General features: G+C 38.0%; 5 protein-coding genes across 7 annotated transcripts in view; 3 read left to right on the top strand and 2 right to left on the bottom strand.

The window, feature by feature from the left end:
• Nucleotides 1–16990, top strand: part of LOC145448165 (organic cation transporter protein-like) — a 41887-nt gene extending 24897 nt beyond the window's left edge. Inside the window, exons 9-11 of the mRNA XM_080326507.1 lie at nt 15087–15195; nt 15263–15362; nt 16794–16990. Coding sequence (XP_080182633.1) covers nt 15087–15195; nt 15263–15362; nt 16794–16910 — 326 coding nt within the window. The 3' untranslated portion in view covers nt 16911–16990. The remainder of the gene's footprint in view (nt 1–15086; nt 15196–15262; nt 15363–16793) is intronic.
• Nucleotides 248–1092, top strand: LOC145448960 (induced myeloid leukemia cell differentiation protein Mcl-1-like). Its single transcript, XM_080327422.1, has 2 exons — nt 248–721; nt 919–1092. Exons 1-2 carry the CDS (start codon nt 248–250, stop codon nt 1030–1032), a joined length of 588 nt encoding a protein of 195 aa, XP_080183548.1. The 3' UTR covers nt 1033–1092.
• Nucleotides 1636–3511, bottom strand: LOC145448959 (uncharacterized). 2 transcript variants are annotated; one of them, XM_080327421.1, is made up of 4 exons: nt 2629–3511; nt 2405–2569; nt 1928–2095; nt 1636–1761 (listed from the first exon to the last, which is right to left on the bottom strand). In XM_080327421.1, the coding sequence occupies exons 1-4, from the start codon at nt 2740–2742 to the stop codon at nt 1636–1638; spliced, it is 573 nt and encodes a 190-aa protein (XP_080183547.1). In that variant the 5' UTR covers nt 2743–3511. The 2 variants fall into 2 exon arrangements, with proteins under 2 accessions (XP_080183547.1, XP_080183546.1); XM_080327420.1 differs by having other exon boundaries at nt 1636–1830.
• On the top strand, nt 4971–8252 carry LOC145448628 (uncharacterized). 2 transcript variants are annotated; one of them, XM_080327073.1, is made up of 4 exons: nt 4971–7247; nt 7307–7471; nt 7781–7948; nt 8046–8252. In XM_080327073.1, exons 1-4 carry the CDS (start codon nt 7134–7136, stop codon nt 8238–8240), a joined length of 642 nt encoding a protein of 213 aa, XP_080183199.1. In that variant the 5' UTR covers nt 4971–7133; the 3' UTR covers nt 8241–8252. The 2 variants fall into 2 exon arrangements, with proteins under 2 accessions (XP_080183199.1, XP_080183201.1); XM_080327075.1 differs by having other exon boundaries at nt 8115–8252.
• LOC145448629 (induced myeloid leukemia cell differentiation protein Mcl-1-like) lies at nt 8784–9628 on the bottom strand. Its single transcript, XM_080327076.1, has 2 exons — nt 9155–9628; nt 8784–8957 (listed from the first exon to the last, which is right to left on the bottom strand). Exons 1-2 carry the CDS (start codon nt 9626–9628, stop codon nt 8844–8846), a joined length of 588 nt encoding a protein of 195 aa, XP_080183202.1. The 3' UTR covers nt 8784–8843.
• Nucleotides 16991–17246: the final 256 nt, after the last annotated feature.

Raw genomic sequence — 17246 nt, forward strand, 5'->3', positions numbered from 1 at the left:
CACATTCATGATTTCGTCCTAGTTTGAGTTTTAGAAAATATTATACCGACATCGCGGCATCTTTTAAAAACAAAACCATGATCAATGGTCGAGAGATCATTTTTGCTATTTTTCATTGACATAAGTCATTCTGGAACGCGAAAACGCATTGTACGATATAGATGAAAATTAAGCAAATCCTAGGATCCTCATTTTCAAAGTAGCTTAGATCTCGAAATAAGCTTTGACTCGCTATTCTCCTCAAACCATGGAATTATCACGAGTATCAGCACCTTCGATCACTGACGAAAAGGATGAAATTATATCCGAAGCATATTCCTTGACCAGGAATTTTATCATGTACGAACTCGACGGCTCATGCGTTAAGGTAAATACGAAAGCAGAGAGAACCTTACGTCAAGTTGGGGATGAAATGTTCGAGCGATATCGAACAGTCCTAAACGCAGTCTCCAAACGTCTCCGCTGTAGTGATGTTGAAGTCAATAAAAAATATAAAGAATATTTACCCGATGAGCGAATGTTCCTGATGATAGCTGATGAAATTTTCAAAGATACCAAAGAAAATTGGGGGAGGATTGTCTCCCTTTTTGTGCTCGGTAGCATTCTTGCTCGCAAGAACGAGGTTGAACATCACGGGGAGCATATAGAAGCTATCATACAGACAGTTGGGAATTACATTGCTAGCAAAAGACGAAAGTGGATAGTGCGAAATGGAGGATGGGTAGGTGATTTACATGCCTTGCTTAGGATTTACAAATTATCTTTAGCATGAGACATATAGTGTATCTGCTCTCCAGAGCCCATATCACCTCTCGATGATGAAATTCAGCTTTACCTTCTAATTCGGTTCCCAATTTATATTCTACGACACGATAACTTTCCTCCGTATGATCATTAAGGCTTCTATTTTTATTGCAGGACGGCTTTGTAGAATTCTTTGATAATACCGCTTTCGACTACAATAAAGTTTGGAAGGGACTCGTGTTTGTTGGAATCGGACTGACATCTATTGCAATGGCATTATCAAGATAATGGATGTTCGCATGTTTTGTCTCATGTAATATTTTAAGAATAAAATCCTTCATCGTTTAATCGCATCCATTTTACTGTAGGATCTATACAGTTTCTTCTGAGAATACTCGAAGGATTGCCCCAAACCTTCTTTAAACTTTTAATTTTTCAAATTTCTACAGCTACGTAAGCAATTTGTTAGGGTTACCCAGAATACGTTGCAGGTCAAATTTGATTCGATTACGAGCATTATAGCGACAGAGATTTACGATAGTGTAAAATAACCTACCTTACGACATCAAATTTCGTCTTCTCTCCAAATGGAAATATCAGGTTCTATCATATTGTCTATACCGAACAAATATAAATTTGCCTGTGCTGTTACTTTGCAAGAATACTTCGCTCACATAGTAACCAATTTCTGGTGGATTCCGAATCGATATAGACAGAAATGCGGAAAGTTACATTGACATGTCTTAACTTCTGCTAATAAAGTTACATTGACATGTCTTAACTTCTGCTAATATGTAGGCCTACCTACCTATAATCTTATCAGGCCGTAGCGCTCACGCAAAGCATTATCAAGTAAAGGAGAAATCTCCTAATTCTCATCTAGATACATATTTATTCGGAAAATATCCCCTTACTAGGTGAGAACAGTTGTTTTCTCAAGGTCTTCATATCTTCCCCACTCAAGCGCGGTAAGACTAGTTTGACTTTGCGGCATTCAGGATTATATCTCACGAAGCTCTGAATGGAATTCACGTATTTCTCATCGATTCTCGTTCTATCGCTATCACTGAGGTCGATTGCCTTTAGCTGTTAATTGAATAATACGAGATTAATATCAATTTAAAAGTAAAGAAACGAACTACATCGCTACATCGGGATCTATGATTGAGCAGAAAGATCTTACCGTACCGCATCGTTTTCCCATCTCTTCGCTCAGATTCCTGATTTGCATGGAAAGCATCTTGCAATTACACAGATTAAATTCTTCCACACGGGAATTGCACAGGACTTTAGTTACTGTTTTGTAGCAGGATGATATGCCAGGATTTCTACTTAAATCCAGCGAATGCAGCTAAAACATGGTGTGATGTTCAGATAGTTTACGAGACTACAAACGGCTCGAAGGCTGTAATAGATTAGTCATAATATTATTTACCGACGGTTGAGCATTTTATTTTTGCGACTTCTACTCCTAATAGCAAAAACTTATTCAACACCGAAGAAGATAATGAAGCTCGTGATCAGAAACACTTGATTGATGATGAAAATTCTATCGATCAATGAAATGTCATGCTTGAATATGACTAAAACTCACATAAGCATTACACTGTGATTGAATATTTCAGTTAGAAAACAAAACAGATCTAGTTCAAATGATCACCTCATAAATTCCGAGACCATTATTTAACGATATTAGTGAGTCTTCATCCAATTCGCAAGCTGAAAGTCGAACTGTTTTCGTGTAATGCTTTCTTACGAAGCATCCAATTTCTTTCAAGCCCGCCGGTTCCATATCGGTATTGTAACTCAGATCAAGGCTTTCAACCTATAAATCCACCAATTTATTTCAAAATGATCCACAAAACTATAGAAACGATTAAGTACCTCGATATCAGCAAAACTTTCAAAAGCGTGAATTTCTTCGGGTGTAAGGCCACATCCTTTCATGATCAGAGTAACCGCTTTGTCTTTACAAAGTAAGGCAGGCAGCGCGATCATACACTCTTCATCCAGCTGATTGTAACTAATGTCAAGATATTGGAGCTAAAAAATATCGGAAAATGTAAATTTACGATCAGCAATGATCAGACATAAAAAATTCAAACTTATAACAGCAAAAAATGTTATTTAGTCACTCACGTCATAATATAGGCTAAATGTGCTAAGATTAAACTAGAATTTCCCTCATCCATCTCTACACAGCCGCTCATACAGAATGTGATCATTAACAACTGTACCCAGCAATAATCGCGCAGACCTTAATGTTTTTGAGCTGCATAGCAATGAAATCTGTTGACTGCAAGCGCGAATTCACAACTGACAAATATGCTAGATCGCTCGAAATAATAGTCCCGAGTTGCGTAAAGTTAATGTTCTCCCTGTAGCTGAGATCGAGGTTTTTCAATTTCACCTACGGAAATGAGGTATTAGGAAATATCACTTCGAGAGGCTCTATACTAGATTAGCGCCTAGCTTTTTCCATTACCAATACCTGATGGTGCTGGATAAGTTTGCTCAAAATAATCAGAAAATCATCGGATCCAGCACTTTCTTGCAGATTGAGCTCCGTCGAAGCACACTCCTTCATCAGCTCGCAGATTAATGGGATGAGTTTTTCAATGTCGTCGTGTGCTGTAACGCTGAGTTTTCTTATTTCGACCTGAACGAGCGCAAAACGTAACGCATAAAACGCTAAATGATCTATGAACAGCCTAACACTGATCAACTCTGACTATAGTCTATCTAGTAAGGCTATCGAGACTAATGCCTATACCACTAGCAAACGAGCATTGTTCGCTGCGATACCACCAATTTGCGCCTTAACACATTAGTAATACAGAACAATGCGATAACGATAAAACTGTATCTCAATATTTACGGATAACATATACTTAAATTGAACGTGAATTTATAATGATCAATGACTACGAGCGGAATGTGCGAAGGCGTTTACCCCATATTCAAATCCGCGAATTTTATCCAATAGAATCTGGACGAGGTTTTCATTGAGATGACATTGACGAAATTCTAACTCATACACGTGAGATTGGCGAATAAGAGAATTCGCGATATTATTGATGTCCAATTCAGTCATAGTTTGGTGATAGAGCCCATAAGGAATTTTCACTTCATCATGATCCGTAAGTACTAATTGATGGTACATCCTCTTTTCAGCTTGATGATGTAGATTATCATAAAATTATTTACTTTTATAACTCTATATTCTATGATGTAAAAGTAGCATCATAAACGCTCTCGGATGGTATTCAACGTCGAGCAATTCTTCTCGAATATAAGTACAAGTAGCGATTTCAAAGTGAGTAAGTAAATGTTTGTAGACTATCTCCACCTCTAGCGTTCAGAGACGATGAGTAGAGAAGTACTGAGTACTCAAGTAGTCGACTTTTGCGGGGGGCGTAGCACGTACCTATGCATACTCAACTTTAATAACGGAATTACCGAGCTTAACATTGAATGCGCAACTTGAAGATTGGTTCACAGGTGTAGGACATTATGACAATGGAACATACCACTGCGCTAACTTTCAGAATTGTTAAGTATAGTACTCGCACTTTGTGAGGATACCCAAGTAGCTTTTTTGCCTACATGCACCAAATACTCTCAAGTCCTTATGATATTGGAGTACATCAACTTCATGATAGACCTAGAGTACTAACGTTTTACTTACTCGGAAATGACTACTTCTACCTTATTTTAAAGGATACCTCGTTCGAAGCGAAATTTATGTGGTTTTGGATAATATCCAAGATGTAGGCTCACTTTGAAGGGTACTTCCTAAAACTCAAATATTGCGCAAAAGTACAATTAGGGATCTAAAAGTAACTAATATAGATGGTTATTTTCGTAGATTACTTACCCTCTACTCAAGAGGTTTTTCAGGTAGAACTACATACTTTTAGGACTGTGTATGTCAAAGTAGTTTGAGCTTACGTTTATATCACCTTGACAAGTGGCATTATCACACATGAAAATGATATTATCGCGTAATACCAGAAGTTAACATACGTCAATGTGTTTCGGAATTCACTAGAAATTGGTTACTAAGAGAAGTATATTCTTGTGTACACAATAGCGGAGAGAATATTTAAAATGTAGTAAGCAGGCCGATGGGTATTCATTGAGTTGTATAACCATAAAAAACATTCCCGCGCGCTCCTAAACCCTGCCTAACCCTACCACCTAATCCTAAGACGCGCGCGGGAATGTTTTTTATGGTTATACAACTCAATGAATACCCATCGGCCTGCTTACTACATTTTAAATATTCTCTCCGCTATTGTGTACACAAGAATATACTTCTCTTAGTAACCAATTTCTAGTGAATTCCGAAACACATTGACGTATGTTAACTTCTGGTATTACGCGATAATATCATTTTCATGTGTGATAATGCCACTTGTCAAGGTGATATAAACGTAAGCTCAAACTACTTTGACATACACAGTCCTAAAAGTAGGTAGTTCTACCTGAAAAACCTCTTGAGTAGAGGGTAAGTAATCTACGAAAATAACCATCTATATTAGTTACTTTTAGATCCCTAATTGTACTTTTGCGCAATATTTGAGTTTTAGGAAGTACCCTTCAAAGTGAGCCTACATCTTGGATATTATCCAAAACCACATAAATTTCGCTTCGAACGAGGTATCCTTTAAAATAAGGTAGAAGTAGTCATTTCCGAGTAAGTAAAACGTTAGTACTCTAGGTCTATCATGAAGTTGATGTACTCCAATATCATAAGGACTTGAGAGTATTTGGTGCATGTAGGCAAAAAAGCTACTTGGGTATCCTCACAAAGTGCGAGTACTATACTTAACAATTCTGAAAGTTAGCGCAGTGGTATGTTCCATTGTCATAATGTCCTACACCTGTGAACCAATCTTCAAGTTGCGCATTCAATGTTAAGCTCGGTAATTCCGTTATTAAAGTTGAGTATGCATAGGTACGTGCTACGCCCCCCGCAAAAGTCGACTACTTGAGTACTCAGTACTTCTCTACTCATCGTCTCTGAACGCTAGAGGTGGAGATAGTCTACAAACATTTACTTACTCACTTTGAAATCGCTACTTGTACTTATATTCGAGAAGAATTGCTCGACGTTGAATACCATCCGAGAGCGTTTATGATGCTACTTTTACATCATAGAATATAGAGTTATAAAAGTAAATAATTTTATGATAATCTACATCATCAAGCTGAAAAGAGGATGTACCATCAATTAGTACTTACGGATCATGATGAAGTGAAAATTCCTTATGGGCTCTATCACCAAACTATGACTGAATTGGACATCAATAATATCGCGAATTCTCTTATTCGCCAATCTCACGTGTATGAGTTAGAATTTCGTCAATGTCATCTCAATGAAAACCTCGTCCAGATTCTATTGGATAAAATTCGCGGATTTGAATATGGGGTAAACGCCTTCGCACATTCCGCTCGTAGTCATTGATCATTATAAATTCACGTTCAATTTAAGTATATGTTATCCGTAAATATTGAGATACAGTTTTATCGTTATCGCATTGTTCTGTATTACTAATGTGTTAAGGCGCAAATTGGTGGTATCGCAGCGAACAATGCTCATTTGCTAGTGGTATAGGCATTAGTCTCGATAGCCTTACTAGATAGACTATAGTCAGAGTTGATCAGTGTTAGGCTGTTCATAGATCATTTAGCGTTTTATGCGTTACGTTTTGCGCTCGTTCAGGTCGAAATAAGAAAACTCAGCGTTACAGCACACGACGACATTGAAAAACTCATCCCATTAATCTGCGAGCTGATGAAGGAGTGTGCTTCGACGGAGCTCAATCTGCAAGAAAGTGCTGGATCCGATGATTTTCTGATTATTTTGAGCAAACTTATCCAGCACCATCAGGTATTGGTAATGGAAAAAGCTAGGCGCTAATCTAGTATAGAGCCTCTCGAAGTGATATTTCCTAATACCTCATTTCCGTAGGTGAAATTGAAAAACCTCGATCTCAGCTACAGGGAGAACATTAACTTTACGCAACTCGGGACTATTATTTCGAGCGATCTAGCATATTTGTCAGTTGTGAATTCGCGCTTGCAGTCAACAGATTTCATTGCTATGCAGCTCAAAAACATTAAGGTCTGCGCGATTATTGCTGGGTACAGTTGTTAATGATCACATTCTGTATGAGCGGCTGTGTAGAGATGGATGAGGGAAATTCTAGTTTAATCTTAGCACATTTAGCCTATATTATGACGTGAGTGACTAAATAACATTTTTTGCTGTTATAAGTTTGAATTTTTTATGTCTGATCATTGCTGATCGTAAATTTACATTTTCCGATATTTTTTAGCTCCAATATCTTGACATTAGTTACAATCAGCTGGATGAAGAGTGTATGATCGCGCTGCCTGCCTTACTTTGTAAAGACAAAGCGGTTACTCTGATCATGAAAGGATGTGGCCTTACACCCGAAGAAATTCACGCTTTTGAAAGTTTTGCTGATATCGAGGTACTTAATCGTTTCTATAGTTTTGTGGATCATTTTGAAATAAATTGGTGGATTTATAGGTTGAAAGCCTTGATCTGAGTTACAATACCGATATGGAACCGGCGGGCTTGAAAGAAATTGGATGCTTCGTAAGAAAGCATTACACGAAAACAGTTCGACTTTCAGCTTGCGAATTGGATGAAGACTCACTAATATCGTTAAATAATGGTCTCGGAATTTATGAGGTGATCATTTGAACTAGATCTGTTTTGTTTTCTAACTGAAATATTCAATCACAGTGTAATGCTTATGTGAGTTTTAGTCATATTCAAGCATGACATTTCATTGATCGATAGAATTTTCATCATCAATCAAGTGTTTCTGATCACGAGCTTCATTATCTTCTTCGGTGTTGAATAAGTTTTTGCTATTAGGAGTAGAAGTCGCAAAAATAAAATGCTCAACCGTCGGTAAATAATATTATGACTAATCTATTACAGCCTTCGAGCCGTTTGTAGTCTCGTAAACTATCTGAACATCACACCATGTTTTAGCTGCATTCGCTGGATTTAAGTAGAAATCCTGGCATATCATCCTGCTACAAAACAGTAACTAAAGTCCTGTGCAATTCCCGTGTGGAAGAATTTAATCTGTGTAATTGCAAGATGCTTTCCATGCAAATCAGGAATCTGAGCGAAGAGATGGGAAAACGATGCGGTACGGTAAGATCTTTCTGCTCAATCATAGATCCCGATGTAGCGATGTAGTTCGTTTCTTTACTTTTAAATTGATATTAATCTCGTATTATTCAATTAACAGCTAAAGGCAATCGACCTCAGTGATAGCGATAGAACGAGAATCGATGAGAAATACGTGAATTCCATTCAGAGCTTCGTGAGATATAATCCTGAATGCCGCAAAGTCAAACTAGTCTTACCGCGCTTGAGTGGGGAAGATATGAAGACCTTGAGAAAACAACTGTTCTCACCTAGTAAGGGGATATTTTCCGAATAAATATGTATCTAGATGAGAATTAGGAGATTTCTCCTTTACTTGATAATGCTTTGCGTGAGCGCTACGGCCTGATAAGATTATAGGTAGGTAGGCCTACATATTAGCAGAAGTTAAGACATGTCAATGTAACTTTATTAGCAGAAGTTAAGACATGTCAATGTAACTTTCCGCATTTCTGTCTATATCGATTCGGAATCCACCAGAAATTGGTTACTATGTGAGCGAAGTATTCTTGCAAAGTAACAGCACAGGCAAATTTATATTTGTTCGGTATAGACAATATGATAGAACCTGATATTTCCATTTGGAGAGAAGACGAAATTTGATGTCGTAAGGTAGGTTATTTTACACTATCGTAAATCTCTGTCGCTATAATGCTCGTAATCGAATCAAATTTGACCTGCAACGTATTCTGGGTAACCCTAACAAATTGCTTACGTAGCTGTAGAAATTTGAAAAATTAAAAGTTTAAAGAAGGTTTGGGGCAATCCTTCGAGTATTCTCAGAAGAAACTGTATAGATCCTACAGTAAAATGGATGCGATTAAACGATGAAGGATTTTATTCTTAAAATATTACATGAGACAAAACATGCGAACATCCATTATCTTGATAATGCCATTGCAATAGATGTCAGTCCGATTCCAACAAACACGAGTCCCTTCCAAACTTTATTGTAGTCGAAAGCGGTATTATCAAAGAATTCTACAAAGCCGTCCTGCAATAAAAATAGAAGCCTTAATGATCATACGGAGGAAAGTTATCGTGTCGTAGAATATAAATTGGGAACCGAATTAGAAGGTAAAGCTGAATTTCATCATCGAGAGGTGATATGGGCTCTGGAGAGCAGATACACTATATGTCTCATGCTAAAGATAATTTGTAAATCCTAAGCAAGGCATGTAAATCACCTACCCATCCTCCATTTCGCACTATCCACTTTCGTCTTTTGCTAGCAATGTAATTCCCAACTGTCTGTATGATAGCTTCTATATGCTCCCCGTGATGTTCAACCTCGTTCTTGCGAGCAAGAATGCTACCGAGCACAAAAAGGGAGACAATCCTCCCCCAATTTTCTTTGGTATCTTTGAAAATTTCATCAGCTATCATCAGGAACATTCGCTCATCGGGTAAATATTCTTTATATTTTTTATTGACTTCAACATCACTACAGCGGAGACGTTTGGAGACTGCGTTTAGGACTGTTCGATATCGCTCGAACATTTCATCCCCAACTTGACGTAAGGTTCTCTCTGCTTTCGTATTTACCTTAACGCATGAGCCGTCGAGTTCGTACATGATAAAATTCCTGGTCAAGGAATATGCTTCGGATATAATTTCATCCTTTTCGTCAGTGATCGAAGGTGCTGATACTCGTGATAATTCCATGGTTTGAGGAGAATAGCGAGTCAAAGCTTATTTCGAGATCTAAGCTACTTTGAAAATGAGGATCCTAGGATTTGCTTAATTTTCATCTATATCGTACAATGCGTTTTCGCGTTCCAGAATGACTTATGTCAATGAAAAATAGCAAAAATGATCTCTCGACCATTGATCATGGTTTTGTTTTTAAAAGATGCCGCGATGTCGGTATAATATTTTCTAAAACTCAAACTAGGACGAAATCATGAATGTGTAGGACTTATGATTAACATATATTGTGCGCAGACAACTTTGTTACAAGAACTATGATATTCCTGTACTTGCACGAATTACAAATGCGGTATTGTAAATTAGTATATAGCCTACTACACAAAATCCGGAGTCTAAAAGTTTTTATTACAGTTGAGAAAAAGTACTCGATACGCTATATTTGAATCTAAAAATGTTAATCCCCGTAAAACGTACTGGGTGCGGGGTTCGAACCCACGTGAACACCTGTTCATTGAAACTTAAGTCCAACGCCTTTACCGCTCGCTCAACCCAGTTCCATTGTAACGATATCTGAGAAATCTATTAAATTAGGGTAGAAATAACTATTTCCAAGTAACTTTCACGAAGTCTCGATACGCTATATTTAATCTAAAAATATTAATCCTCATAAAACGTACTGGGTGTGGGCTTCGAAGCCTAGAATAATAAGCGGATCGTGATTGAAAATAGAAGACGGATCACTGGATTAACGTTTATGGAATACTCCGCAATGTAAAATTAGTATATACTGCACAAAATCCAGAGTGTAAGAGTCTTCAGTGCATCGGAATAGTGTAGTTTTCTATCTACTTTACAAAATTTATACGCTTTTTCTTGCTACGTTCCGGGATAAAATGTAATTTTTCGCGCTTTTTGTTTATTTTTAATAAAATTAGTATCCATTATACAAAAACGACGTGTAAAGGTAAAGTACGAATACAAGTACAAGTTGGTAGCCTACTTGGCGTAGTTTGTCAAACACCATTCGAGAGTAGAAATGCATCACGATATCGCGAAAACTGTTGCGTTATAATTTTGCAGCTAGCGGACAGTTGGTAAACTAGCTGGGGCCAAATACCCACGTTATCATGTCCATGTCCATTGCCGGTACACTTCGAACTAATCTATATGCACATATCGGCTTACTATGCGCACCAAATCGTTAGTAGTTATGTTGTAAAGAGCCACAGATAACCAATCTGTAGTCGCGCGAAGCGCGCAAAAATTTTCATGTTCATGAGTGAATTTCGTCAATAAATATTAGTATAGTTTCACATATTACTATAAAATATTTATCCTTTCTCGGCCAATGTGATCAGATTCCCAGATACAGCTGATGCAGGGGGTATCTGCGAAAACTTAGGGTTGTTATTACAAGTGTCGACAGCCGCATAATTTTCCTTCTACTGCTGCAGATTGGCCACCCATGGATTGAAGAATCAATATTGGGGTTAGCTATACACGGTAGGCCTACTTGCTAGACAACTATCTCCTCGTAAAGCATGGTCTTTTGGAGCGCCCGAAGTCGTTTTGCAGGCGTCTCGGTCTTGGCAGTGGTGGGCCATTGCACGTCAAGGCAATATGCCCATTCGTACCAGCAAATTCTTCATCCATGGAATGATATTACCATACCGAAGCCGTATCAACTAGTGAGTAATAGTGATAGTGGGCACATAGAATGGCTCACTTTGTAAAACAACAACATTATGTTTCAACTGAAATCAATTTTAGCGTTTCAACATGATTTACTAAGCGTTTTTCTGAATTTTTTTTTTCAAATCAGGTCGCGGGCCGCAAAATAGGACCTCGCGGGCCGATGATCATCGAGGCATAAGCAGCTCCACAGAGCCTATACCCTTAACAGGAAATTTGTGTATACATTTTATATGCAAAATATATGCTATACTTCAGCGTATTCGGCTTTAATAGCTCCTAACATTATAGCAGCACCGTCGCAGCTTACATTATAACGTTATTAGTCGCCGCTGGCGTTTTACTATCGATTTAATTACCCTTATTCTAGACATGCAAAAAAATTATGCAGGTATTAGTATTAAGCTCTACTCAGTAAACTGCGATCTGAAATAAGTCGTAGGGATGGTACTACAAAAAATAACTATACATCGTTTTGTATGGCCACATATTGTAGTGTTGCGGCATAGACCGAACGCGTCGGTGCAAGTTTTGAAAGCTGGAAAAGATACGCTCGTATTATTTGATTCGGATATTAATCCTGCGGAATCTCAAGTTATTCGTAGTCATTGGAAGGATAATTGCATCATAGATGTGCAGGAAAAAGAGATCTTTCGATTTGTGGGTGTCGTCAATATTCAACGAAAATCCGACCATATAATTGTGCGCGGGTCCCATTGTTGAAATTGAATTGATCAGCGTGACGTTATACATACTGCGCTGTATCGAAAGCATCAATGCCAGTTGAATATCGTCGAATGGCTGTCTATAATGTTAATGACATACAAGAGTCCTAGTTAACAATACTTAGTTCAAATCCAACAAAGGCCACTTCGACATGTTGATGAGTATTATCTCATTGTGACGTTAACGCTATTACTGATATATTATGCTCTTTTTTCGAAATAAATGAACATTAATTAATTATTGATCCGCGAAAATACAAAGTTCTAAATTCACATAAGAATAAGAGAGAATTTATATTCCTAAAAACAGCTTAGTACGCGTTTTCGAAGTAGTCGCATTAGTCCTAAATACACATATTAGAATATTAGTCCTAAATACACATAATAAAATATCTAAGGAAAGTATCATCTAACGTATAATGAATGTTATTTATTTCTCGGAAGCATGGACCGAGCCTAGCCCAACGTTAATTATATTATGAGAGTGTTTACATTCTAAATAGCCTGAGGGGCGGGGCGTATAAAAAGGATAATAATACTACTGACCTCCCATCAGGATTGTCGGCATAGTGAGGAGTACACGATTCCGAGTTGGTATTTCTACTTGGGGCGCATCATTTTCCTTTGCTGTTCGAATCTATAATGTGGGGCTCTAATTGCAAAGGGCCCTACTATTTAAAATCGAAAAATGAAGCCATATTGAATCATGCGCAGCGCGAATAGAATTTTAACATGTAATAAAATCTATCAAGAAATCGGGAGTCAATTAGTAAATTCAAATTGCATGTTGACGACCGGGAACACATACTAATTGAATTACGTCACCACGGCCGCAGGTTGGCCACCCCTGGGCTAAACGCTGATCGCGATTAGAAACGTCAGGCTTGAGAAACAATATGTAACACAAGGGTTGCATTTAAAGCAAAAATAGATTTAAAACAAACATGTTTAAAACATATTACTTTTTTAAACTTGCTTTTATTGTATTGTTAGCCATGATATCACGTATATTTAATTGAGACGTCATAGTACATTGACAATGACAAATTGAAAATACAGGCTAAATATGGCTCACGAAGAAGGCTTCCGATCTCTGTCACAAACGAATCAAAAATTTCTATAACTTAGGCTATGTCGTTATGCATCATTTTTACGGTCGGTGGTCATCATCATCAGAGGATCCATTCCGTACCAATGATCTATATTTAGGAGCTATAACTGTTGAAACGACGGCGATTTCGTGGGTTCTAACCATTCCATATCGTATATGTCGATTATTATATCGGATGCAAGTCGTCCGTAGGCTCACACTACATATTTTTCGAAAGTATTTACACCAGGTATCAACAACGCGGTGCTCGCGGGCACCAGGTATAGCCCGCGAGGACCAGATGAGTAGCACGCGAGCCTGTTGTAAAAATAGATCGAATAGCAGCATTTACCAATATTTGTCAGATTATTACCAGTAAGCTTTGATTTAGCTATTATTCTTTAAATCACACTAACATGTAGCTTACAAATGACAATACATCAGAGGTGGTCAAAGTAGTCACCGTCGCTACTCAAGTAGAAGTAAAAGTAACGCCGGAATTTCTACTCAAGTAGAAGTAGTGGTGCTGGTTCGCAAGTAAGTAAGTAAGTAGGCATTCTACACCTATTTTTGCCTATAAAACTGAAAACTGTCAAGTAGAAGTAGAAGTAGTCTAAAATGACAACTACTTAATAAGTAGTGCGAGTAGGCAAAATCTACTTCAAGTACTTCAAAAAGTAAAAGTACTTCGTTACTGACCACCTCTGCAATACATATATGTAAACACTTAAAATGATGATATCAAATATCCTAAATTACAATTAGCAATATACCAACGTCCAACATGTAATAGAATCAAAAGATATCGAAGACGTAGGATACGGCGCACTGCCTATACTGGCGACATGACGGAATGCCATCAACGACCTTCTTGAAATGGCGGGGTTCCGTTATGGTAGCCAGACGTCAAGGACAATGCCAAAGTAGTAAACAACATTACTATTCAATAGCAGATAGCCGTGTAGTACTAGCAGATTTTCAATATCTGTATGCCCATTACGTATTGCATCTTTTGACACAGCTTGTTTCTCTTACACTCTACGCAGTTTAGTACCATGTTTCTAACTTTCTGTAATCGTTGCTGCTGCCCGGTATAATGAAATCTGTCATGTGTGGATGCTAAACGGCAGTTGGAGATTGAAATTGTAATACTACAAAATGACCTTCACCTCAAAGCCCACAGACTGCAGCAAACGTTTGGTATACCTTGTTGACACGGAAAAGTACAGTGGTGTATGCGCACTTGCGCAGCAGCTATGGAGGTTGCAAGCGTGTTTGGTTCAACTTATCGTTGCGAATCGGCCTTTTCGGACAGGAACTTTATCAAAAACAAACACAAAACACGCCTCAATAATGCACATCTGGAACACTCACTCCGAGTTGCAGTGTAAAGTTACATACCAGAGTACAACGCGCTGTAGTTGATAGCATGCAATGCCAGGCTTCTCACTGACTGATATAGATACAGATAACATGATGTCCGGTCTAAAGTGTGACATGGTTTATTTTAGAATTTGAGTCGACAATTGTTGTATAATTTATACTAACATGGTGAGAAGTAATTCATGATTTAATAATTGAAATTTATTGGTTGAAATGTGATGTTTTTATTCAAAAAAACTCTCTTAGAAGTCTTACCGCAATGTGATTTCTGCCAATGCAGTGCTATGAATATCAAAGCGGAAATTCAGTCTGGTACAGGTAAACGGCGGGAGTAAATGATAGCTCGTCGCGCCAATCAGTACCCAAGAAGAACATCTTGGTTGCAAAAGGGTTTGTGACCCCTGATTTACACAATTATGGCATAATTATACAGCTTGAAAAAATGCTTTTCGTAAAACGGCCCCTTTTTAAAAACACTGTTCAGAACTTGAAACATGTTTTCAATAAAGTGTTTTGAAATTAGATCTATATTATAGCCAACGAAATTGCTATCAAGTGATTTGTTCACTTCCTTTGCATCTAGAATTTGGGGCGATTGGAACTGTTTTAGCATTACTGGGCAAACTGGCTATATCCGTGTCATATTCAATCATATACGTGTATTCGTCTGAACTATATCCGACAGTACTAAGGTGAATTGGCCATCTGAAAGGTTGATGCAAGATATCGCATAATTTTATAAAATTCTTCATTTTCCAGAGCAACCGCTATTAGTTTTGGTTCACTGGCCTCCGTTATCGCCGTGATATTGTCACCATACACACTTTTTCTTCAGTACTATTTGAGCTGGCTTCCCGGAGTAAGTATATATTCTATACTGACGATTTGGAAGAGCAATATAGACGGATATTCCTGGAATAGAATTGCATCGTGATATCGTATGATATTGCTTATTTCAAGACGAATCTAATTGTATGTCGGCGCGCAAGGTCGTTCTATATTTAGCAAAGGTATTCAGTTTGAGAAATGCTGAATGGATAAGCGATCGTTTGTGCACCATGGGACTGCATGTATATATATTGTATATATGCATTGCCTCACAATCACAACGTATACCACCTATCGATCCAATTTCCTGTCAAGTCTAAACTATATACTTGGGCAAAGACTTCGTAAAACAGTAACATCTAAACCAGTGGTGTCAAACATACGGCCCGCGGGCCACATCCGGCCCACCAGACGATTTCTTCCGGCCCGCGAAGCAATTCTGATTAGATTGAGAAATTCTTATATTATAGATAATATTATAGATTTTTGGCAGGAAATACTTTCATTAAATATTCCTTCAAGACAGCAAATGCCGAGCATGTTCAGAGGCCACCTTATAACCACCTGACTATGCGGTTGTGGTTTCACTCTCTCTAATTCGAGAAGGCAAAAACTGCACACTGAGTTCAGAGTTCTATGGAAAAATGGACCAAGAAGTAGCTATTTACGGAAGTGAAAACGCCAATGCGGAACTGTAATATGAGATTTACATGACAACATATTAGTTAGAAAATAAATCATTCAGATATCTATGGTCGCACCGCACTGCTGTGTCACTTCCCACCTAATATAGGTCCCAAACTTGCGATTTAATAATAATAACCCAAATGCCTATGCCCGCGTATATCTATCAATATATGCTTGATAATAAAGTATGCAAGTGAAAAGCAAGGACACAATGTAACATTTGGAAATAAGTTGACTGATCCGGCCCGTGGGCGATTTGAAGGCTTGAATCCGGCCCGCGACGCAATTTGAGTTTGACACCCCTGATCTAAACTAAAGCATGCAGTGATTTCCAACCGCGGCTCTGAGGTATATAGCCTTCTTGCGGCTCTGATCGGCCTCTAAATATGCTAAAATCAATGCTAAAATAACCGATATATAGAATCTATATAAGTCTGTGTTCAATTGTTCATGCTTTTGAATTTGCTGGATGGTGAGAGGTAGGCTGGCTACCTTTGAATTTCCGTTCTAAGTATAGCCTAACCGAGTGTTTTCATGCGGCTCTATACGTACTCTGAAGTTTGAACTGCATCCAAAAAGGTTGGGAACCACTGATCTAAAATGTTGAGTCCATGAAGTTTTTTTAAATTACTTCGAAAAATATTATATTGAATGGATATATTTAATGATGATAAATTTCGTAAGTAGTGTTTTTGTATTTATTTAGAAGTAATAGTGTGGCGGATAGTCGGAATTGGCATATAAACATGATGTAACATACTTTCAATTATTTCAGATAATATTCGGATTGACATCAATCTTAGCGGGGCTTTCCAGCCTAAAACTGAGAGAAACTCGTGGCCGGAAGATGATGACGACAATTTCCGAAGCCGAAGAGTTTTTCCATAGTTGAGAGCCAGTGGTGGTTCTTGGGTTTTCTGTATGTCCATCGCACTCGATCGTATTGCAGAATAAACCCGACTTTCTAAGATATGCTCAGCAATTATGCTTTACCAGGCTGTAGTCAAGTGACGATCACTACTACATGCCCACTAGGCCAGACTTGGTATAACTTGTACAACATTGTAAACACTTGTTTGGGATTCCAAGTCATCCCAACACTGGGTAACGCAAAGTATTAGATGGGAAGAGAAAAGCATAAGAAAACACACCCTGAAGCGCGCCATCCGTATTAGCTATAAGAAGAGCAGAACGATGCGCAATTACTCATCAGATATTATAGCTCGGG

The sequence above is a fragment of the Botryllus schlosseri genome, chromosome 10, assembly GCF_051294905.1.
Source record: "Botryllus schlosseri isolate E-star chromosome 10, Bs_hap1, whole genome shotgun sequence".
Classification (NCBI taxonomy): Eukaryota; Metazoa; Chordata; class Ascidiacea; order Stolidobranchia; family Styelidae; genus Botryllus; species Botryllus schlosseri.

Excerpts from the sequence above, each read along its gene's own strand:
- LOC145448628 (XM_080327073.1), top strand. The coding sequence starts at position 7,134 with ATGATCGCGCTGCCTGCCTTACTTTGTAAAGACAAAGCGGTTACTCTG. Across the intron at positions 7,472-7,780 it reads ATGGTCTCGGAATTTATGAG|CTGCATTCGCTGGATTTAAG; the intron begins GTGATCATTTGA and ends ACCATGTTTTAG. Across the intron at positions 7,949-8,045 it reads TGGGAAAACGATGCGGTACG|CTAAAGGCAATCGACCTCAG; the intron begins GTAAGATCTTTC and ends TTCAATTAACAG.
- LOC145448960 (XM_080327422.1), top strand. The coding sequence starts at position 248 with ATGGAATTATCACGAGTATCAGCACCTTCGATCACTGACGAAAAGGAT. Across the intron at positions 722-918 it reads TAGTGCGAAATGGAGGATGG|GACGGCTTTGTAGAATTCTT; the intron begins GTAGGTGATTTA and ends TTTTTATTGCAG.
- LOC145448629 (XM_080327076.1), bottom strand. The coding sequence starts at position 9,628 with ATGGAATTATCACGAGTATCAGCACCTTCGATCACTGACGAAAAGGAT. Across the intron at positions 8,958-9,154 it reads TAGTGCGAAATGGAGGATGG|GACGGCTTTGTAGAATTCTT; the intron begins GTAGGTGATTTA and ends TTTTTATTGCAG.
- LOC145448959 (XM_080327420.1), bottom strand. The coding sequence starts at position 2,742 with ATGATCGCGCTGCCTGCCTTACTTTGTAAAGACAAAGCGGTTACTCTG. Across the intron at positions 2,096-2,404 it reads ATGGTCTCGGAATTTATGAG|CTGCATTCGCTGGATTTAAG; the intron begins GTGATCATTTGA and ends ACCATGTTTTAG. Across the intron at positions 1,831-1,927 it reads TGGGAAAACGATGCGGTACG|CTAAAGGCAATCGACCTCAG; the intron begins GTAAGATCTTTC and ends TTCAATTAACAG.